At 50.4% G+C, this 23,478-nt stretch overlaps 2 protein-coding genes and 2 pseudogenes across 2 annotated transcripts; 1 reads left to right on the top strand and 3 right to left on the bottom strand.

The window, feature by feature from the left end:
- Positions 1 to 2,130: 2,130 nt before the first annotated feature.
- Positions 2,131 to 5,016, bottom strand: LOC127776115 (protein NRT1/ PTR FAMILY 8.3-like). Its single transcript, XM_052302452.1, has 5 exons — positions 4,930 to 5,016; positions 4,718 to 4,826; positions 4,405 to 4,622; positions 3,429 to 3,973; positions 2,131 to 3,129 (listed from the first exon to the last, which is right to left on the bottom strand). The coding sequence occupies exons 1-5, from the start codon at positions 4,978 to 4,980 to the stop codon at positions 2,334 to 2,336; spliced, it is 1,719 nt and encodes a 572-aa protein (XP_052158412.1). The 5' UTR covers positions 4,981 to 5,016; the 3' UTR covers positions 2,131 to 2,333.
- Positions 5,017 to 10,434: 5,418 nt separating this feature from the next.
- Positions 10,435 to 13,072, bottom strand: LOC127776114 (protein NRT1/ PTR FAMILY 8.3-like). Its single transcript, XM_052302451.1, has 4 exons — positions 12,858 to 13,072; positions 12,601 to 12,700; positions 12,265 to 12,482; positions 10,435 to 12,169 (listed from the first exon to the last, which is right to left on the bottom strand). The coding sequence occupies exons 1-4, from the start codon at positions 12,906 to 12,908 to the stop codon at positions 10,817 to 10,819; spliced, it is 1,722 nt and encodes a 573-aa protein (XP_052158411.1). The 5' UTR covers positions 12,909 to 13,072; the 3' UTR covers positions 10,435 to 10,816.
- A 5,916-nt stretch (positions 13,073 to 18,988) lies between these two features.
- On the top strand, positions 18,989 to 20,276 carry LOC127777070 (lichenase-2-like; annotated as a pseudogene).
- On the bottom strand, positions 19,945 to 22,615 carry LOC127776113 (protein NRT1/ PTR FAMILY 8.3-like; annotated as a pseudogene).
- Positions 22,616 to 23,478: the final 863 nt, after the last annotated feature.

Below are 23,478 nucleotides of genomic sequence, written 5' to 3'. Positions count from 1 at the left end.
ATTTCTGACCTGCACAGTGCCGTGATACTACCTCCGTTCCCTTGTCCTTAGCGTTGACCCGTGTGGTTTCATTTCTATTAACCACTAAAAACATCTAAATTTTATCGGGTTTTGATAGACGCAAGTAGTATATAAACTTATATTAAGCATCTAAGGCACTTCGATGACTTTAAATATGAAACTGTTGCTAATGAATGGTTAAAATTTGTATATGAATGGTATCTGGTGACAAGAATTTTAGGATGGATAGACCGATAGAGTACTATATATAGTACTTCTTCTCTTTTATTGTTGAGTGTAGTAAACCGAGAAAAACACTATGGGTTCGTCTAGCTGCCTGTTACTTTTTGTCACACTGAAATATATTCTGGTGACTAACTTAGATAGTTTGGCTCTATATGGTTATAACAAGATTATCTTCCATTCAGTCAAAAAAAACAAGATTATCTTCCAACAAAATAAATCTCATACATCGATAACTTGGAAAATTTTGCCAAGATTTTCTTAAACTTGCTAAGATGTGGGGAAAGTATTTCAGGCGTGGCAGTGATGTTAAGCACACAACCTTTGACAAGTTTGGTAAGGGCCTGTTTAGTCCGCGACAAAATTTTTAGCGTGTCACATCGGATACACGGCTACATATTTGAAGTATTAAATATAGACTAATAACAAAACAAATTACAGATTCTGCCTGGAAACTGCGAGACGAATTTATTAAGTCTAATTAATCCGTCGTTAGCAAATGTTTACTGTAGCATCACATTGTCAAATCATGACGCTATTAGGCTTAAAAGATTCGTCTTGCAATTTACACGTAATCTGTGTATTTTTTTCATATTTAATACTCTATATATAAATGTGACAAGTGAAAAATTTTTACTCCCTCCGTCCAAAAAAAAGACAAACCCTGGTTTCCATGCTCAACGTTTGACCGTCCGTCTTATTTAAAAAAATTATGAAAAAAAATTAAAAAGACAAGTTACACATAAAATATTAATCATGTTTTATCATCTAACAACAACGAAAATACGAATTGTAAAAAAATTCCATATAAGACGGACAGTCAAATTGTACACGGAAATTCAGGGTTTGCCTTTTTAGGACGGAGGAAGTATTTGGGAACTAAAGAGGACCTAACTTTCATTGGTAAACGGTAATGATAGCAACCCATGTGTGAATATGCCTAGATGTAACACCTTATCTCTTTGACTTCTTTTCCGATGACATTGATTTGGATGTGATATTTGGCTTGGCTTTTCTTTTTCCTTTTTTTTATTGTGAACTGTTAGTTTTTTTTGGCTGGAACTAACAGTTAAGATTATATGATTGTGTTGAGAGCTTCTTTAAAACACAATAATATATATAGAAAGCATAGAAATAAAATGAATATATAAGGTTGGCATATCACGGCTTATTGAACCCAACAGGAACAAAACCACATTATTTGTATAAAATAACTGTTTGGTGTCTCATAAGAAAAGTAACGAAAACTTAATTCAAAAATATATGTTACATTGATTTCCTATTGAGATAATTTAGAGAGGAAATCCATTGAAATTTTGGCTAAACCTTTTGCTAGAAACACTCCAAAATATAGAGGAAATTTTCCTGTCCTACGAATTCCTTTGAAGCAATCATATCATCCAAAGGCTCTCAAATGTCTTTTTTTAACATGTAATTTCTCTATAAGATATTTCTTTGATTGATCGAGCAAGCTAGAAGAATGGGGTGGTCATCTATTTCATATATATATATGCAGGTAATTTTCAGGGCAACACATTGGCTCCGGTCTTGGATACAACTACAAAAGTGTGAGGAAGATAGTGAGTTTTTAAAGGCTACATGCCGTATTCTTGAGACAACCGTTATGCAACTTTTTATCAATTTTGGACGGAGGTTCACAAACAGAATTCAATAATTGTGTACTCTTTATCTTGAGTTGAACTTCACTCATTTTGAGTGTGGGGTTGTAATAATTAGCTGTAGCTCTTTGAGCAAAGGCCGTGATACTCTATTTCATTATCTTAAAAAAAATAAGAACGGGGTGGTAGATATGGCCACAATTGAATAGGTGGTGGCAAAGGTGGTGGAGGTGAAGAGAAGGGTGGTGGCGGGGGAGATTATGCCAAGTCAAACGGTGAATAGACAATAATGAAAATAAAAGTGATGGTGTTGGGGGTACGGTTAGCAAAACCACACCGTTATTATATACGGTAACCTTTTCCATTCCTGAAACCACAATAATCCTCGTGGTAACCACGTGGTTACCGTGATAACCACCTGCATAGGGCAGGATTACAACTTTAGAAGCCTCCCAAACAAGCCCTCAAAACTTAACAATCCTTCCTTGATTTGTACCTCATGGCGCAGCTCGTGAACGCCACCAGATTGAGGCAGCCGAGTCCGGCCATCATCCAGAAGAAGCGATCAAGGTGCCCCTCGTTGAGGTCGTCGGGGATCCACCCCGGCCGGCCTCCGGTCGCCGTCGCCCACGACACGGCGGTCAGGACGAGCGAGCTCAGGTATACCCCCGCCACGACGGCGAGGAAACCAAGCGCCATGCACACCGTCTTCATGGCGGGCGGCGCCTGGCTGTAGAAGAAGTCCAGCTGCCCGGCGGAGGCGAGCATCTCGCCCACGCCCATCACCGCGTACTGCGGCACCTGCCACACGATGCTCGTCTTCTCCATTCCCATCCGCGCGGCGCGGGCGCGCCTCGTCTCGACCAGCGCCGCGGCGGCCATGGCGAGCACGGCCATGGCGAGGCCGACGCCGATCCTCAGCAGGTCGGGAATGCCCTTCTCCCTCCCGGTGAGCCTCCTCGCCGCCGGCACGAACGCGCGGTCGTACAGCGGGATCAGCGCCATGGAGGTGAGCAACTCGAAGGTTGCCAGCGAGGCCGGCGGGACGCGGAGGGAGCCGACGCGGGCGTCCATCGCCATGCCCTGCTCGACGGACATCGAATTGACCTGCGCCATCCCGGTGTAGAAGAAGGCAATGCTCGCCCACAGAGGCAGCATCCTGACGAGAATCTTGAGCTCTTCGACCCGCGTCAAGCTGCAAAGCCTCCATGGATCGCCCGCCGCCTCCTCATCCGACGCCGTCACGACGGCGGCCTTCTCGAAGAATCTGATCATGGCAGATGCATCTTGAGAATTAGTACTATCAGTTTTGACTTTTGTTAAAATTAAACTGTTTTAATTTTAACTAAGTTTATAGACAAATATAGTAATATTTACATTACCAAATTAGTTTTATTAAATTAATAATTAAATAAATTTTTATAATAAATTTATTTTGTGTCGAAATATTACTATTTTTTCTATAAACTTTATTAAATTTAAAGTAGTTTGACTTTGACCAAAATCAAAAACATTTTATAACCTGAAACTGAGGGAGTAGCTACAAATTCACCAACAGCAACTCACTGGAGATCATCGGTGTGTTTGATCCTCTTAACTCTTTCCATGGAGCAGTCGTCCTCCGGCACCTCGTAGAGAAGGGCGACGTCGGCCGGCGGCGCGACGTTGAACTTGCGGACGGCGGCGACGACGACCTGGCAGACTCTTGTGAAAGGGCTCCCACGGTTTCGCTGAAACCTGTACGCCGGCGTCGCGGCGACCAGGAAGGACAGCCCGACGGCGAGAACCATCGCCGGAATCGCTAAGCCCAGGGCCCACCCGTAGTGGTCCTGCAACCACACCATGGCGGTGGTGGATATCACGGAGGCGCAGTTCATGGTGAATAGGTACCAGTTGAAGTAGGAGCCCTTGCTATTGCGCTCCGATGGGTCGCCGGCGTCGAACTGGTCGGCGCCGAAGGACATCAGGCACGGCCGGAGCCCGCCCACCCCGAAAGCGATCATGTACAGGCCGAGAAACAAGACGAATTCTTGAGCTGAAGCCATGGCCAGAGTCGAAATGTTCTTGATCAGCAGCGGCAGAAGCGCTGAGAGAGACGCCATGAGCAAGCCCTGCACAGAGCAAAAGACCAAACTTGAGGTCCCGAGCTGAATTCATGGAGAGTAGGTTTTAAATTCTCAAGGGGATGTGAACTGGTTGTTTGAATGTCACTCAAATAGTTATAAAAAAATAAATAAATATTGAAAAAACGTATTAACATGTGATATATCATTCTACAAATATGCAAGTTAAAATTTAATTTCTACATGTCACAACCAAAAAAAAATACTGAATATACGTTAACTATCTGTAATTCAATTTTTTTCCGTTGCAATATGTAAAAGTTAAATTTGCATTTATATGTTTGTGTAGTGATACATTACATATTAATACATTTTCTTTTTAATTTTTTTTCCATAATCATTTGATATGCAACCAACAAGTGAATATCCCCTCAACAGTATACAGTTACTGATTGTAGTGGGAGTTGGTTGTGACTAACAGCGACGCCGATGCAGCAGCCGACCACCATGGTGTGGTACTTTCCCCAGTAGGAATCGGCGACGATGGCTCCGGCCAACGGCGTGAGGAAGCAGGTGGCCTGCCACGTGGACACGTTCTTGGCGGCGGCGACATTGCTCTGATGCAGCTCGGTGGTGAGGTAGGTGACGAGGTTGATCGTCATCCCGAAGTAGGCCAGGCATTGGCAGAACTCGGTGCCTATATATCCAAAAGCACTCAGATAATCACATGAACAAGAAATTAAGCACCTTTTTCAAACAGAAAACATCACAAAACACACTAAATTAAATTACCAAGAATCGAGCGGCATGCTCTCCATCCACCAGTGCGATGCTTCAGCGCCGGGTTGCCATCGATGTCAAGAGACCCATCCGTTGTGTATACTTCTTCTTCTTCTGCTACCTGCAACCCCAGCCAAGTTGAATTCAGGCAAGGCTGCAATGAAATTTCAGGCAAATTGCATAGTAAAAATAGACATGGCATCGGCATTGAGTAACAGCGAGACCTTGGGGTCAAGCAGCGCCACTGCGTGTTCTTGCTGCTCCGTGGAGGCCATGGCGAGAGCCGATGGAGAGATCGCAAACTAATTAAGCTATCAGCACCAGGTGCGCGACCTGATTGGTATACTGGTCTACTTATCCAACAACTCTACCAGAACCCACAAAATGGGAAAACAAACAATAGTTTAGGTGTGGAGACTGATTACGGTGATATGATATGCAGATATGGTATATGATTGCTCTTGCGACATTGACGCCTTGGCATTTTTTTTTCTGGTTGTATCGTCGATTTCTCCAACAATGACGAGATCAGCAAGATCATTATTCTTGTACTTTCGTCTTTGGAATATATTGTAGGTTGTAACAATATGCGTCTCGATCTCATTTCTTTCGATTTCTTTAATCATAAGAATCACGATCCACACCAGTGTAGTGGAGGACCTGAGTCATGTATTGAACTTTCTCATTTATTCCTGTACGCCACGTGCAGACATATGTATATTTCTGTCCTAACTACCACTGACATGACATCATCTATTGGGTTAATTTGATTAATGCTATTATAAATGTGCCAAATTAGAAAATGATATTAATATTCACTATATCGGCTGGGTATCACTTGAATTTTTTAAAAGTGTAATCATATCATCGCTGTCACGTTTTTTATCATCAGATAGACCAAAATGACCCCCCGCATATGGAACCGTGTATCAATTTCATCATCTTCAACCCTCCCCTTTCATTTTACTTCTTCGTCCCCCCCCCCCCCTCTCTCTCTCTCTCTCAAGCTGCATCCGAGCGGAGCGGAATTAGAATAGCGAAGGCCAATGGGCGGAAAGGTTGGGGAGTGTAACGCCCCGACATTCATTAGCCATTAACACAACTAAATCACACCGGGGTGTTATGCATTACCTGTGATATAGTACCAGTCCCAGGATACACTAGCTGGTACACACAGAATAAATGTGGAATCAAAGTAAACTATTTTATTACATCACTGGGTAGTAGTCCTTATATAAGTTGCTATCATGGACAGGCCCATAGATGAGCAACACAACAGCACAGAAAAACATAAAAACGACGGCGCAGAAGCGAACAGCACGGAGAACTAAGCGACTACGCACTAGGCAAAGAACCTAGGCAACTAACTTATTCCACAGGCGAAGCTTGGGGCTAGGCACGAAACATCTAGAAGTCTTCATACTTGGCTTGCTCCTGGAGATACTCCTCGGCGGTCGGGTTGACATCTTCATCTTCATACTCTATATATTATTATAAGGGGCAAGGGTGAGTACTTTAACGTACTCAGCAAGCCGGGGAAAAGGATGACATGTCGGTTTAACAAGGAGGCTACGGTTTTATTTGCGAAAGCTGCCTTTTTGGCAAAGTGATTTATTTCACAAAACTCCTAGTGAGTGAGTCAAGTTTTAGTTGTCGGGAGGAGGCTCACGCCTCGACCCATTCCACAAGTTGCTTTGCAACAACTTGTCACGATTAACGAACAACAATTAATTTGTTTCCTCTTGGTTCCTTCTCACTTCCACAACAACACTAATCCACACAAAACACCTGGTTATCCCAGCACAACATCGCCATCATCATGGCCCTAACAACACCTCAGTGTCGGACGACACCCCAGGTCACACAGACCCGTTCCTAACCACCCAGGTTAGCTGTCTGCCACACAGGCGGACTATGGTAACGCTCCCTTTTCAGTAACCACTTTTCCACAAACCTTTGTCAAACAAATCTACGCTATGAGAAACACCTTACACTCGCCCTTGACCATGGGCACGGCTGTTCGAACAGTTCATTAATCTCTGCAGAGGTTGCACGCTTTACCCACACGACACGAAATTTACACCGGTACTGGCCGGTACCGGAAGTTCGTGATAAGGCCTTTCCAAAGCTAACCCATGAAAATCGCATGCCACCTAGTTGGGCTAAGATCCATAGCCGAGTATCAGGCAATAACAGCCGTCATCCACTCAGGAAATACCGATGATGCCTCCTACTCCTACTGGTACCACGCCACAATAGAGGCAAAAAGACACCCATGATGGGCAAATAAATGTGTAACACTTCGTCTCCTCATCCTCGGCATTCCACAACCATTGGCACACCAACTCCCACGTGATAACAATTTACTTAGCCAGAGGCATCCCATAATACCCGTGTGGTCGCACTATAACGTGTTCGGATGGATTTCCCAAAGGAATCGGTCCTTAACGACAATACGTAGCCAAACCACAAAGGAATGACTCCGCATCATCACCACTTTCACAATACATTTTATTTCACAACACCTCGGTACAACATACCGGATTTGTAAACATGTAATTTGGAATAACCCAAGTTTCCCACACGGCAACAACGTAAGCGTGGCTAAGCGGAACTACCTCGGTAATCGTATAACGATACCGGCGCAAATATTTGTGGAGCTATCAAAGGTATGGAAACATCAACCTATGAAGTATAAGTGCGACTACTAGGTTGGTCCGTCGGTTGTATAAACAATCCGAGGCCTAAACATGTTAATCGTGTGAACTAAACAATGCATCTTTGCAAACAACATATCATTGAAAATATAGGGGCAATGTGATCAAAGGGGCTTGCCTTGCACAGGGTTGGGGTCTTCTCCTTCGAAAGCGGCGTCCGGGGCTTCTTCGAACTCGGGCTCTTAACGCGAAAACAAAGCTAAAAAAAACAAAAGGCAATAAAACAAGCTCAAACCAGAGAAACAATAGTGCCACTGTGTAGATCTCAATTTTAGAAAAATTTAGGAACTTGAACGGGGTCGATCGGAGTTACGGTTGATTTTCTATGAATTTTCAAAGGTAAAGGGATTTTTCTGGAATTTCATTTATTGGACGGCAAGGGAATATTCCGTTGGAATATTCCGCTAGACTAACAGCAAAGGGAGGGGGCCCACCTGTCAGCGGCCAATGGAGGAAAGAAGGCGCGGGCCCGGCTTGTCAGTGGCTTGAGAGAGGAAAGGGAGGTGGGGCCGGCTTGGCAGCAGCTCAGGAGGTCTTCTTCCTCCTCCTGTCGCTTGCTTGCACGGCTCGGCCCTGGGATGGCGACGCACCGCGGCGATGGGGCGCGGCGAGGCGACCAGCGGCCGAGGGAGGTGGCGGCGGACTCCGGTGGGGCTCCGGCGGCGACGGCGGCGCCGGGAGGCGAGGCTCGGCTTCGTCTTCCTGCTCTCGCTTTGCTCGGCTTGAGGCGGCAAGGTGCCGCGGCAGCGGGGCGCGGCTCCGCGGCCGGCGGCCAGGAGAGGCGGTGGCGACCTCGGGCGGTGCTCCAGCGAGGCACCACCGGTGACGGCGGCGCTAGAAGGCGCGGCACAACGGCTATAGGTGGCGGTACAGAGAGCAAAACGAGGGAGAGAAAGAGGAGAGAGAGATGGGAATGGTGTGGGGAATTTGGGAGAGCTCGGGCTCCTTTTATAGGCGAGCAACGCAGTGGCGAGCTGGCGGTCTAGACGCGGGGAATCGGAAAGTAGGCGGCTAGCTGCTCGGCCGGATTCCTGGGAGGAGGGGTCGGCGATGCGACGACATGGCGTCATGCACCGGTGGCGACTCGACAGCGAAACGACACGAAGGGACGTGCAGAGAGCGGGAACGGCGGCGGAACATGGGTGACGCGCGGCCGACAGCGGCTACGGCCGGGATTTGGGGCGGTAGGGCTAGAGAGGGTTGACGCGAGCGACGGTGGCGACTTGACGCGAGAGAGAGGGAGAGACGCGGCTCGGCGGCTTCCCGGGAGGAGACGGCGACAAGACGACGAGGCGACGGCGAAGGGACGCGCGTCCGCGGATGTGAGGCGGCGACGCGATGGCCAAGGTGACGGCGTGAGGCGACGGGAGCGGCGTCATGCGGCTGTGGCGACAAGACGTGAGAGAAAGAGAGAGAGACGCAGCTCGGAGGCTAAGCTCCTTCCTCACGAAGCAAAGGGAACGGATAAGGGTAGACCGAGGGTGACTCGGCCTAGGGCTAGGGGTGATGGAGGACGAGGTGGCGGCCGTTATCCGTTGGCGTCGACACGACGGGCGACGGGACGGCGAGGTGATGCCCGCGACATCGGATGGACGGCGACGGGACAGGGGATGACGCATGCGGCGGCGTGGCTCCGTGTCTCCTGGAGAGAAACCGGAGCGCGGTCGGGCTTGGCACGACGCGGCTTTGGCGCGGCGCGGGCGTCGGTTTGGTGCGGGGGAGGTGCGGCGCGGATGTTGGCACGACGCGCAGCGCACGGGAGAGTGGCTCGGTGCAATGCGGCTCGGTCACGATGGAGAAACAGTGCAGCGACTCGGTGAGACATTTCGTCGAACACCTTCCGTGCGTGAGCTGGCTGGCCTGAGGAAGGAGATAAACAGTAGTGGGCCGAGTTGGGCCGGCCTGCTCGGGGAGCTGAAGAGAGGAGGGATGGAGGGGAGTTGGGCCTACGAGAGAGAAGAGAGAAGGAGGCCCAATTCAACAGTGAGCTTTCACAATTTTCCGGAGATTTGTAGAGTTTGAATTTTGGGGAGAATTTTGGGAGGGATTTGAATTTGAATTTAACCTAGGGTTTCATGGGATCTTAAAGGCAATTCTAAGAGAGGATTTGAGATCTATTTGGCACAAAAACAATTAAGAACCAAATTAACTCCAAATTTTTAAATGACAAGATTTTAAATAAAAGCAAATAAAATACGGGTGCTACAGGGAAGGTGACGCTGCGCACGGTGTCATTGGGACATGTGGACACTCTTTGGGAGCTTTTGCACTGCTTGCAGGACGGCTACAGCATGCGCCGCTCCATTTGTGAAAGGGCATGTAACCTATTGGTTGCAGTGACCTGAGTAGCACCCAAGGTCTTGAGTTTAAATCTTCATATGAGCGGATTGGGTTATTTGAGGGCTAAGTTCCTTGTTTGATAGGTTAAGTTCCTAACTTAAAAAGACTGTATATATCCGGTTGGATGTAGAGGCTGGATAAAAATACCCTTCTCTTAAAAAAATGTGCCGCTCCATGCTCGACGGGTGCCACCTCCTCATCTATCTAGCCAATGCCCGCGAGCTCGTCACTGGCAAGCCGGCCACTTCCCATCGGCACTCGTGTGCCCTCAGTGACGTCGGCGGCCACACTGCGACCATGGCTGGCAGCGAGCCGCCAACCGGTTCCTTATTGTCTGGTTCGCGCCGTGCCCGCTCGCTCGCAGCAGGCATCACCACCGCGAACGCCGCCATCGCCGCAGGGAGTGCTGCCTCCGTGGAGGACTAGTCCGGCGGCTTGCTGTTGTGCTCGCATGGCTGTGCGGGCTCTTGGACACGCGGCGCTGCTTGATCTTGACCTGCGAGATAGACGCGACACTCCTTCCTTCTCGAGCCAACGGCGAGCTCGAGCAGGCTATAGGGGCGGGAGGTCTTGGGAGCCACCGCTACCGACGTTGTTGTCGACCCCCTCCTATCCGCGACATTGTCGAGCCATATCGGGATCTTGTTGGCAAGGAGAGAGAAGAAAATAGAAGAGGGAGGAGAAAAGAAAAAGGTCGTGACAAAAAACGTGACGGAGATTGCATGATTATAATTTTATAATTAGTGGCATCCAACCAATATCATAAATAGTAATGGTATTTTTTTTTGATTTAGTATATTTGCAATGGCATGATCAAATTAACCCCATTGCACCGTGTAGCAAATGGAGAAAAAACACCAAAGCCCTAGCAGCAGGTGGACGTGGTTTTTCTGCACCTAGGGTCTCTGCCGTCCGATCGATTAAGCGATTCGTGATGTATTTCCCAGGTTTCAATATACAGCATGTAGGTATCGTGTACGTCCGAATCTTAAGGCGCATCCAGCGGTAATGAGCCTAGGTGCAGCAGCAGGTCTCCCAAACAAGCCCAGAAACATCAACAAGCCTTCCTGGTTTTGTACTTCATGGCGCAGCTCATAAACGCTGCAAGATTCAGGCAGCCAAGTCCGGCCATCGTCCAGAAGAAGCGATCAAGGTGGCCCTCGTTGAGGTCGTCGGGGATCCACCCCGGCCGCCCGCCGGTCGCCGTCGCCCACGACACGGCCGTCACGATGATGGAGCTCAGGTAGTCCCCCGCCGCGATGGCGCCGAGCGCGAGCGCCGCGCACACCGTCTTCATGGCCGGCGGCGCCTGGCTGTAGAAGAAGTCCAGCTGCCCGATGGAGGTGAGCAGCTCGCCGACGCCCACCAGCACGAACTGCGGCACCTGCCACATGATGCTCGTCTTCTCCATCGCCGTCTGCCACGCGCGGACGCGCTTCGTCTCGACCAGCGCCGCGGCGGCCATGGCGAGCACGACCATGGCGAGGCCGGCGCCGATCCTCACCAGCTCGGAGATGCCCTTCTCCCTCCCGGTGTGCTTCCTGGCGGCGGGCACGAACACGCGGTCGTACAGCGGGATCATCACGATGGTGGTGAGCATTTGGAAGGCGGCCAGCGACGCCGGCGGGACGCGGAGGGCGTCGACGTGGGCGTCCATCGCCATGCCCTGCTCGACGAACGTCGAATTGACCTGCGCCGTCCCGGTGTAGAAGAAGGTAATGCACGCCCACAGGGGCAGCATCCTGACGAAGATCTTGAGCTCCTCCACCTGCGTCACCACGCAAAGCCTCCATGGATTGCGCGGCGCGGCGCCCGCCGCCTCCTCATCCGAAGCCGTCACGACGGCGGCCTTGTCGAAGAATCTGAGATCAGTGGTGTGTTCGATCCTCTCAACTCCTTTCATGGAGGAGGCGTCGTCCGGTAGCTCGTAGAGAAGGGCCATGTCGTCCGGCGGCGCGACGTTGAACTTGCAGACGGCGGCGACGACAACCTGGCACACTCTGGTGAGCGGGCTACCGCGGGTTGCCTGAAACCTGTACGCCCGCGACGCGGCGACCAGGCAGGAGAGCCCGACGGCGAGGATCATCGCCGGAATGGCCAAGCCCAGTGCCCACCCGTAGTGGTCTTGCACCCACACCATGCCGGAGGTGGATATCACGGAGCCGCAGTTCATGGTGAAGATGTACCAGTTGAAGTAGGAGCCCTTGCTGATAAGCTCCGACGGGTCGCCGGCGTCGAACTGGTCGGCGCCGAAGGATATCAGGCATGGCCGGAGCCCACCCAACCCGAAAGCGATCATGTAAAGGCCAAGAAACAAGACGATCTCTTGAGCTGAAGCCATGGACAGCGTTGATGAGCTCTCGATCAGCTGCGGCAGAAGCGCCGAGAGAGACGCCATGAGCATTCCCTGCACACGAACGAAGCAGAAATCAACCAAACTTGAGCTGAATTCATGGCAGGACCCAGTGATTCGATTGGATTGGGGATCGAGTCATCACTAACAGCGACGGCGACGCAGCAGCCGACGACCATGGTACGATACCTTCCCCAGTAGGAATCGGCGACGACGGCGCCGGCCAGCGGCGTGAGGAAGCAGGTGGCCTGCCACGTGGACACGTTCTTGGCGGCGGCGACATTGCTCTGGTGCAGCACGGTGGTGAGGTAGGTGACGAGGTTGTACATGATGCCGTAGTAGGCCAGGCAGTAACAGAATTCAGTACCTATCAGAATTCAGAAACAGAATAAGCATCTTCTCAGTGGACGAATCAAAGAAATAAATTATTCTTTGTTGAAACAAGAACATTAATCATCAACAAATCAGCAACTAATTAAGCATACCAAGAATCGAGCGGCATGCTCTCCATCCACCGGTGCGATTCTTCAGCGCCGGATTGCCATCGATGTCGAGTGACCCATCTGTGGTGTATGCTTCTTCAACCTGCAGCAACGAGAATCCCCAGCCAAAGTTAGCACTGAACTTGTTCAGGCAAGTCCCAATCCATGAGATCTTGTGCAGAAAACTGAAGAGAAAGCAAACAAATTAGCACAGTGAAAATCGACATGAGAATTGCTGGGGTGTTCAGGAAGAGCGAGACCTTGGGTTGGAGCAGCGCCACTGCGTGTTCTTGCTGCTCGCTGGAGGCCATGGCGAAAATCCGGTCGATTGAGAGCTCGTGAACTAGATGATAGCACAGCCACCGAGTGGAGATATGGGTCTACTCTATCACTCAATCAGAAACCAGAAAAGACACAGAAAAGGAAAGACTTGTTCTTCTTGGAAACAACGAATTGAGTGGAGATTAGATTACTGTGGTGTGGTATGGTAGTACCATTTAAATTGCGCTTTTCTGACGTTGATGTTTCAGCATTTTGTTAGTTGTTGTAGCGTCGATTTCTCCAACAATGACAATAGACGGTAAGATCAAGTAGATCATTTTTGTTCATGTACTAGTTGTGGAGTGCCTGTGCTTTTGATTCCTTATTCCTTATCCTTTTGATTCATTTAATCATAGAGTCACGACTGTTCAGGACCACTACTACAGTATACTCCAGGGGAGAGCCTGTGCTGTACAGTGTTTACTTGGCAGTTGATGTTCGTAACTACTCCCCCTACCATAATATAAAATTTTTTGAATGGATGTAATACATCGTAGGACTACGAATCTGAACATAAAGCATTCATAGTCCTGAGATATGTCATATCCCTCCAAAATTCTTATATTATATTATAGGACGGAGGGAATAATCTTCGGTGCACGCAAAACAGCCTTCATTAGTGCTTAATTAATTAAGTATTAGTATTTTTTAAAAAAATAGATTAATATGATTATTTTAAAAACAACTTTTGTATAGAATTTTTTTTGCAAAAAACACACCGTTTAGTAGTTTTAAAAGCGTGCATGTAGAAAAGGAGGGAGGTGAGTTAAAAAATATGGGGGAAAGAACACAGCCACCTGTGACATTATGTTCTTGGCTATTGCTCGGTGCAGCAAATTGAGAAAAAAACCTGCGCAAATGGCCAACCATACTGCTAGTCTACTACTCCTATACATGATGTAAGAGTACTAGCTAGCACCTCATCTCTTTGGTTTTTTTCCTCTCCTTTTTGTGTTCGGTCCCTTTTTACATTGATTTTGGGATTTTTTTAGCTACTATTTTTAAAAGTTAAGATTTTATTAACACTAACCGTGCCAACAAAATAAGGCCAAAATCAGGTGTAAAAAGCGGTAGAAGAGCGTGTGATCGAGACGGTGAGGGCAGTACGTAAGCACATTGTTAGTTTATTAGGAGTCTCCTCTCGGGCATGGCTAATAACAATAGGCGATCTCAAATCTGATCTCGGTTAGAAGCTTAGGTAGGTCTTTCCTAAAGCTAACCCGAATAAAACATCGAAGCACATTGTTATTGGTTTTTTTTTTCAGTTTTTAGTACATTGTGTTTTGATTTTGTTTATCCGTTTGTTTTAAGAGTTGAGATTTTATGATTACGCTGAGTGCGGCAGCAAAATGAGGCCCATCAGGTGTTAAAAGGCGGTAGAAACAGCGTGTAAAACAGAGAATGTAGTACTATGGCACGCTGTCATTGGTTTACTGTTTTGTTTTTTCAGTTTTCGGCACATAATTTCGGGATATTTTTGCTCTTAGCTTAAGAATTGAGATTTTATGATTACGTTGTGTGCGACAATAAAACAAGACCTATAAGTTGTAAATTGTAATAGGCAGTAGAAAATCATGTGAGACAGTAAGTGCAGTACTAAATCCATTCTATACCATCAATAAAGTAATTCTATAATCGAACAACTTATTTTTTATTTAGAGTAAAATGCACCAGCGGTCCTTAAACTTGTCAGGAGGTTTCACTTAGGTCCACGAACTTGCAAAGCGCACATCGAGGTCCCTAAACTTGGTTTATTGTATCATCCCGGTCCAAAGCCGTGTTTGACCGTGGTCTTGCCTACGTGGCACGCCACGTGGACGATGTCATGGATTTTTTTTATTTTTTCTCCCTTCTTCCTTCTTTTTTCTCTTTCGTCCTTGTCGAAAAGACGAAAATGCCTCGTACACGTCATCGTCCATGTCATCGTCTTTTCATAAAAGAGAAAAAAGAAGGAAGAAGGGAGAAATTTTTTTAAAAAAAATTCCATATCATCGTCCACATGGCGTGCCATGTAGGCAAGACCACGGTCAAAAGTGGCTTTGGACCTGGATGATACAATAAACTAAGTTTAGGGACCTCGATGTGCGCTTTGCAAGTTCGTGGACCTAAGTGAAACCTCCTGACAAGTTTAAGGACCGCTGGTGCATTTTACTCTTTTATTTATATACCATTGCCGCTAGCCAACCGTTAATCAAACACCGTTAAGAGGAAGAAAATATTAATTTTACCCCTACGGTATCATGCGTGTTTATGGATTTAATTGGTCATGATCCATTATATTTTCTTATTAATGAAAATTAGAAGTCATTTATCTTTTTATTATCTAAAATTATTTGATGTGATATGGCATTGTGCAAAATAGTGATGATATATGGGGAAGAAAATGGTTGCTCAAGGTCGATTTCGCATCAAGTTGGGACCTGTTCTTTCAAATTTTAATCACGGTTGATCTGATCCGGAGCGGCCAGTGGTGCTGGATCCGATCGATCTTCGGTTTGCAGAATCGAGCACGTGCTTTAATTTCTTTATCTCCTTGTGTGTTTTGGTTAATTAGCCGTGTGGATCCTTTCATGTCAGTGTAGATTTTAGTTCCTTTCAAATGAAGCTGTGTGTGGCCAATAATCCATGCAAAAAAGTACTACTAGACGAGGTTCATTGGATTGAGATTGTGAGAGTTGTGCTATTTCTTTTGCACATCGTAATTTCTGAAAATGAGATTAGACAAAAAGAAAAGAGAGAGATAGAGAGAGAGATGATGTTGCCTGTCTTCACAAAAAAAAAAAAACACGTGGATGTTTTTGGTGGTGCATGTATGCATATGAACACCTTGTGTATGCCAGACATGTACATATCTAGGACCATATTGGGCCATCAAAAATTAAGTAGCGATTTCTAAGCATTATTTTTTTTAAAATAAATAAATTCCACTTATGGTATAACAATTTGGTAGGTGGGTGTACTCTAATAGAAACACCTAAAGGGGTGTCCCTGTCATTTCCTTATCTTACCGACTCTGGCAGCATTCATGGGCCTACTTGGGCCGTGGCCCTTAATTGAGCCAGTGCGTCTATTAGAACCAAACTTCAAAGGAATAAGTTCACTTTGGGTCTCTCTATTTGTCGCCCAGTCCGATTCTCATCCCTTGACCACAAAACCAGGTACGACCCGTCCCCCAACTTACAAAAACCGGGCGAACGAGGTCCCTCGGCGGTTTTGAAGGTGGTTTTGGCTGACGTGGCGCCTACGTGGCTTGTTTGACTATGTCTCCATCCCACGTGGTATTGACGTGGCGTTACGTGGCAATTATATCTCAGAAAAATAATAAAAAGCGTGGCCCCACATGTCAGCTGCACATAAAAAATAATTTTTAAAATGGAGAGGCCCACGTGGGTCCCACATGTCAGCCTCACTCATCACTTCTTCCCTCCCCCTTCTCTCTCTTCTCCATCCTCACTCTCTTTACTTCCCTTTCCCCTCTCTCTCCTTCTTCCCAGGCAGCGGACGGCACTGGTGGGCGGCGGCGGCGGCGACGGGCGTGGTCGGCGGCCACCCAACGGCCCCTGCCGGCGACCTCCTCGGCGTGTTCGGGCCTTCGGGGACCTCCTCGGCAATGGGATCTTCAACTCCGACGGGGAGACGTGGGTGGCGTAGCGGAAGACTCCGGCCGGGCGTGCGCCGCCGATTCTCTCCCACCGGCCGCCACGCGCCGCTCCCTCCCGCCGGTCCCCGTGCGCCGCTGCTCCTCTCCTGCTCTCCCGCCGGCCGCCGACCCCCGCGCACCGCCGCTCCTCTCACTCCTTCCCGCCGGCCGGCGCACGCCGCCGCTCCTCTCCCATCGGCCGGCCCGACGAGCTCGCCTCCTCCCTCGCGGTGCTCCCGTCGGCCGCCCTCTCCGCCGGCGCGGCGCTTGCGTCGATCGCCCTCTCCGCCGCGCGCACGCCGGATGCAGTACAAGCAAACGAAGAAAAGGAATGCAAAAGAAAAGAAAAGGATAGATAGAGGAGAGGACGTCCAGCACGTCGACCGGCATCAAGGCGCGCAAGCTCGAGCTCGCAGCCGGCAGCGGCAAAGAGCGACGCGTCGTCGCCGGCGGCGACGTCCATGCCGTTGTGCTGCTCCGCTACTAGAAGCTAGCCGCGCACCCCCATGGCCTCCCTCCTATGTAGTTCCGTCGTCATCGACACAGACTGCCGCCTCGCCGCGAGCTGTGCCCCCGTTTTGAGTTCGTCGACATGCGACAAGCACCAAGAAAGTCAGCAAAATGCCAGCAGGAAGAGGATGCTAAGATCTCGATGTAATTAACCGCTAACTAATTTTGCTTGCAGGTCGGCGAAGCCGAGTAGGCGGAGGCGCACGAAGCCGATAGGAGGAGTGGAGCGGGCGGCGGCGCGCGGAGCCGATAGGAGGAGGTTGAGCAGCGGCCGGAGCAGGCTCCAAGCGGGGCGCAGCGGCCGGCCCGCGGAGCAAGATGGACAGCGGCCGAAGCGGGCTACGAGCACGCCGTGATGAGGAAGAAGAGGGAGATGACATGTGGGGCCCACGTGGGCCCCACCTTTTTTAGCAGATAGGTGGGCCCCACCATTTTCAGATTAATTATTTTTTGTGCGGCTGACATGTGGGCCCATGATTTTTATTATTTTTTCGAGATATAATTGCCACGTAAGCGCCACGTCAATGCCACGTGGGACGGAGAACTAGTCAAACAAGCCACGTAGGCGCCACGTCAGCCAAAACACCCTTCAAAACCGCCGAGGGATCTCGGTTGCCCAGTTTTCGTAAGTTGGGGGACGGGTCGTACCCGGTTTTACGGTCAAGGGACGAAAGTCGGACTGGGCGACAAATAGAGGGACCCAAAGTGAACTTATTCCAACTTCAAATGACCTAGGAAAAAGTGCACCGAAGGTCCCTCAACTTGTCATCGGGATAAAAAAAACGTCATCAAACCGTAAAACCAGATACGCAGGGTCCTTTAACTATACAAAACCGGTCACCCGAGGTCCTTAGGTGGTTTTGATCCCGGTTTTAGTCTACGTGGCGGCCGAGTCAGCGTGGGCCCCACATGTCAGCGTGATACACGTCATCTCTCTCTTTTCCCTTTTTTTTTCTCTTCTTTTTTTTTTTTTACTCCATCCAGGCGTTCCTCGTCAAGCTTGCCGATGACCTGGGCATCGACGCGTCGTGCTGCGCCATGCTCGCCAAGATGGAGGAGGTGGGGCGAGGTGGGAGAGGAGGAGGTCCGGTTGCCGGCGACGGCCGGCGCTGTGGCGGCTGCTCCGGCCGAGGGTGCAAAGGAGGGAGGCGGTGCCGTTCCGCGACCAAGCACGGAACACGGCGGCGTTGCCGCGGCCGCTGGACGTCGACGCCGACGTGGAAGCGGTCCCCGAGCTCTTGGGAGCTCACCGGCGTACGTGGACACCGGCGGCGGCGAGGTGAGCGAGGAAACGCAGGGTGGTGGGGACCGAGCACCTCGTTGCGGCCATCTGGATTGCGTGCTGCAGGAGTTGTGGAGTTCTTGCGGAGGCTGTCGAGTGTCGACGACGGAGGTGCGGGTGCGGTCGGTGGAGGCGGCGGCTGTGCCGCTGCCGCTGCCCAGCCTCCACCGTCGCCGCCTCGCGCCATGCCGCCGTCGCCACCCTTCCCCTTCCCCTCCTCCGGCGACAACGACCATCTCCTCTTTGCCGGTGCCGGTGCCCATCTCCTCTGCGCCGTCGTGATGCCACCCTGCTGAAGCGCGCCGAAGATCGCCGGAGCCCACTGTCGACATCCCCAAACATCACGCATGGCGCATCAAATAATACTACTCCAACCGGTCGATTCGCTGCCGCCGCTGCTTGTCATTGTCAAGGCGCAGCTAGTGTTTAACTTGCTCGGCTAGGACAATGAGCCGATGCTGCTGAGCACCACGGCAACAAGCTAGCAGATGCATGCTAATTAAGCTAATTCTATACATGCTGTGGCAACGTGGCCGACCAACCGGAGGACGACACGTCGTCATCACCATGCTACACTGCCATGCACAAGGAGTAGTTAGCCAATGTGCTGGCTAAACGAGTCCTGTTGATTTCTATCTTTCACCGTCGCGCGCCTCTACGCGCCGGACAGCGCCGCGCTCGCGGCGCTCGGCGGCACGGGCATCCGCGTCGTCGGCGGCGCGCCCAACTACGACCTCCCCGCCCTGGCGCACGGCGGGACAGCCACCGCGGCCGCCTGGATCCGCGAGAACATCCAGGCCTACCCGACGGTGTTATTCCGGTTCGTCGTCGTGGGCAATGAGGTCGCCGGCGCCGACACGCAGCTCCTCGTCCCGCCGTCCTCCCGGCCATGGAGAACGTCCACGCCGCGCTCGCGGTGGCTGATCTGGGACACATCAAGGTGACGACATCGGTCTCCCAGGCCACCATCGGCGTCCACATCCCGCCGTCCGCTAGCAAGTTCACCGACGAGGCGAAGTCGTTCCTGAGCTACGTGATCCCATTCCTGGAACGGACGCACGCGCCGCTGCTGGCCAACCTGTACCCGTACGTACTTCATCTCCTACAACCCGGGCGGCATGGACATCAACTCCGCGCTGTTCACGGCGAGCAAGCGAGCGGCGGCCGGCGGAGGCGGCGTGCGAGCGCGCGGCGGCCGGCGAAGTGGAGGCGCGGAGCAGCGGTGGCGGGCTGGCGGCAGGCAGGCGAGCGCGCGGCCGGGTGAGTAGCAAGGAACAGGCCGCGCGCTCGCACGCCGCCTCCCTCGACCGCCGCTCAGCCGGTCAGCCCCGCTCGCCGCCGCCTGTTCCTTGCTCCGCGGCCTGTTCCTTGCTACTCACCCGCGGGAAAGAGAAGTAAAAAAAAGAAGAGAAAAAAGAAATGGAAAAAGAGAGGATGACGTGGACACCTGACATGTGGGTCCCACGCTGACTCAGCCGCCACATAGACTAAAACCGGGGTCAAAACCACCGAAGGACCTCGGGTGACCGGTTTTGTATAGTTAAGGGACCCCGTATATCTGGTTTTGCGATTCGAGGATGTTTTTGTATCCCGATGACAACTTGAGGGACCTTCGGTGTACTTTTTCCAATGACCTACCAAGCCTCGAGTCACCTGGGCCATGGCCCGAGGCTTAATATTGCGGGTCCACTAGAATGTACTTCCCCCGTTTCACAATATAAGTCATTCTAGCATTTCTCACATACATATTGATGTTGATGAATCTAGATAGATATAAATGTCTAGATTCATCAACACCAATATAAATGTGGAAAATGCTTAAATGATTTACATTGTGAAACGGATGGAGTAGATTTTTTTTCCCCCATGTGATTACCATGCAAAGCCTAACTCTCTGTTGGCTGATCCGGGTCTTGGTCCAGTTAGCATCAAGTTTTTCGGCCCATCAATGTGCATCAGCCAGGATTTGTGCCTCCCGAAAACAAGCCCTGAAATATCAACAAGTCTTCCTTGATTTGTTGTACCTCTTGGCGCAACACGTAAACGCCACAAGATTGAGGCAACCGAGCCCGGCCATCATCCAGAAGAAGCGATCGAGGTGCCCCTCGTTGAGGTCATCGGGGATCCACCCCGGCCGGCCGCCGCTCGCCGTCGCCCACGACACGGCCGTCACGATGACGGAGCTCAGGTAGTCGCCCGCCGCGACGGCGAGGAGCCCGAGCGCCGTGCACACCGTCTTCATGGCGGGCGGCGCCTGGCTGTAGAAGAAGTCCAGCTGCCCGATGGTGGCGAGCAGCTCGCCGGCGCCCACCAGCGCGAACTGCGGCGCCTGCCACAGTATGCTCGCCGTCCGCGCCGCGCGGGCGCGCTTCGTCTCGACCGTCGCCGCGGCGGCCATGGCGAGCACGGCCGTGGCGAGGCCGGCGCCGATCCTCGCCAGGTCGGGGATGCCCTTCTCCCTCCCGGTGTGCTTCCTGGCGGCGGGCACGAACACGCGGTCGTACAGCGGGATCAGCACGATGGTGGTGAGCATTTGGAAGGCGGCCAGCGACGCCGGCGGGACGCGGAGGGCGCCGACGCGGGCGTCCATCGCCATGCCCTGCTCGACGAACGTCGATTTGGTCTGCGCCGTCCCGGTGTAGAAGAAGGCGATGCACGCCCACAGGGGCAGCATCCTGACGAGAATCTTGAGCTCCTCCACCTGCGTCACCACGCAAAGCCTCCATGGATTGCGCGGCGCCTCCTCATCCGACGCCGTCACGACGGCGGCCTTGTCGAAGAATCTGATAATGGCAGATACATCTCAAGAATTCGGGAGCTGAAAATTAACCAACACGGCACATCAACATAGAAAAGAAACTAACTCGAGATCCGTGGTGTGTTCGATCCTCTCAACTCCCTTCATGGAGGATGCGTCCTCCGGCAGCTCGTAGAGAAGGGCCATGTCGCCCGGCGCCGCGACGTTGAACTTGCGGACGGCGGCGACGGCGACCTGGCAGACTCTGGTGAGCGGGCTACCGCGGGTTATCTGAAACCTGTACGTCCGTGACGCGGCGACAAGGCAGGAGAGCCCGACGGCGAGGACCATCGCCGGAATCCCCATGCCTAGTCCCCAACCGTAGTGGTCCTGAACCCACACCATGCCGGTGGCGGATATCACGGCGGCGCAGTTCATGGTGAATACGTACCAGTTGAACAATGACGCCTTGCTCGCGCGCTCCGATGGGTCGCCGGCGTCGAACTGGTCGGCGCCGAAGGACATCAGGCACGGCCGCAGCCCGCCCACCCCGAAAGCGATCATGTACAGGCCAAGAAACAAGACGAACTCTTGAGCTGAAGCCATGGACAGTGTTGATGAGCTCTCGATCAGCAGCGGCAGAAGCGCCGAGAGAGACGCCATGAGCATCCCCTGCACGAACGAAGCAGAGAGTGACCAAACCTCAAACCTGAGCTGAATTCATGGCGGGATACAGTGACAGATTGAAGTGAGGGGGATCTTAGCAAACTGACAGCGACGCCGACGCAGCAGGCGACGACCATGGTGCGGTACCTCCCCCAGTAGGAATCCGCGACGACGGCGCCGGCCAGCGGCGTGAGGAAGCAGGTGGCCTTCCAGGTCGACACGTTCTTGGCGGCGGCGACATTGCTCTGATGCAGCTGGGTTGTGAGGTAGGTGACGAGGTTGTACATGATGCCATTGTTGGCAAGGCAGTAGCAGAACTCGGCTCATATCCACAGCAAGCACAATTAATAAGCATATATCGCCTCAGTGGAGACATTAACCAGGAACAAATTGGCAAGAAGAAAAGTTTTAATCAGTAATTAAGTGATTAATTCTATACCTAGAATAGAGCGGCATGCTCTCCATCCACCAGTGCGATGCTTCAGCGCCGGGTTGCCATCGATGTCAAGTGACCCATCCGAGGTATATGTTTCTTCTTCTACCTGCAGCAACCAAACTCCATGGTTTGCTAAGATCAGTAACTCAGTCCATGGCAGTAAACTGAAGAGGGAAACAGATTGGATAGCGGAAAATTGACATGAACACAGACCTCGGGTTGGAGCAGCGGCACTGCGTGTTCTTGCTGCTCGGTGGAGGCCATGGCGAATTGGCGAGCAAGCAGCACCAGGGAAACGAGCGAATATGTCCCACAGCTCTATCAGAGTTCAGAGACCACAAAAAGGAACAGAAAAAAAAAAAAGGATATGATTCGTTCTGGCCGGAAACAATATCCTAGAAGTGTGGAGATTACTGTGTCATGCATAATTGATCCTGCTTTTTGCGACATTGACGCTTCGCCATTTGGGTGGTTTGTTTGTTGCGCCGATTTCTCTACGAGGCGAAAATCAACAAGATAATTAATTGTTCATGTCCAGTTTCTTTTACTATCTGAACTACTCCCTCCGTCCTAAAATATAAGTATTTTTTTAATCTGACATGGTATCCGAGATGCTATTTTGACCAAGTATATCTATAAAAAGTAAGATGTTTTAAATAAAAAGACTTACATATTACGATAGTTTGTTTAATAATAAATATAATAACATCAATTTTACATGATTGATCTTTTTTATTTTTTTGCTATTAATAGTTAAAGTTGAAAATGTTTGACTTATCGTTGTACTAAATATGCTTATATTTTAGGACGCATGACCCTTTTGATTTTTTCAAACATAATAGTCACGATCCACACCGCTAGTGGAGGAACTGAGCTATGAACTTATTTTTCAATATAAAATTTTAGTATCTATAAGTACTTTATGGATAATCGCAAAATAATTATTTTCTTTTACTCTTGGATGCGACGTGCGGATATTTTTGTCCTGGGCTTCTTCCCTTGATGTTCGGCGTAACCATATTGATATTAGGGTGTGTTTAATTCACACAAAATTAAAAGTTTGGTTGAAATTGAAAATTCTGTGGGTAATTTTTTTCTATCAGGTTTTCCGGTTAATTTTTATGTCAAAACACAGGAGTACGAGGGTGGTGGAGGACGACAACAACTCTGCTCTGAAAAAGAAAAGAAACTGCAGCTTCTTCTTTTCGTAAAACATAAAAGAAAAGAGAGAAAAGAAAAGGCAAAGGAAAGAAAGCTGCAGCGACGCCGACCACTACACCGTGCCTCAT

This window comes from Oryza glaberrima, chromosome 6, assembly GCF_000147395.1.
Source record: "Oryza glaberrima chromosome 6, OglaRS2, whole genome shotgun sequence".
In the NCBI taxonomy this organism is placed as follows: Eukaryota; Viridiplantae; Streptophyta; class Magnoliopsida; order Poales; family Poaceae; genus Oryza; species Oryza glaberrima.
Note: the sequence above shows the minus strand (reverse complement) of the source record. Positions and strands in the feature narration are given on the sequence as shown.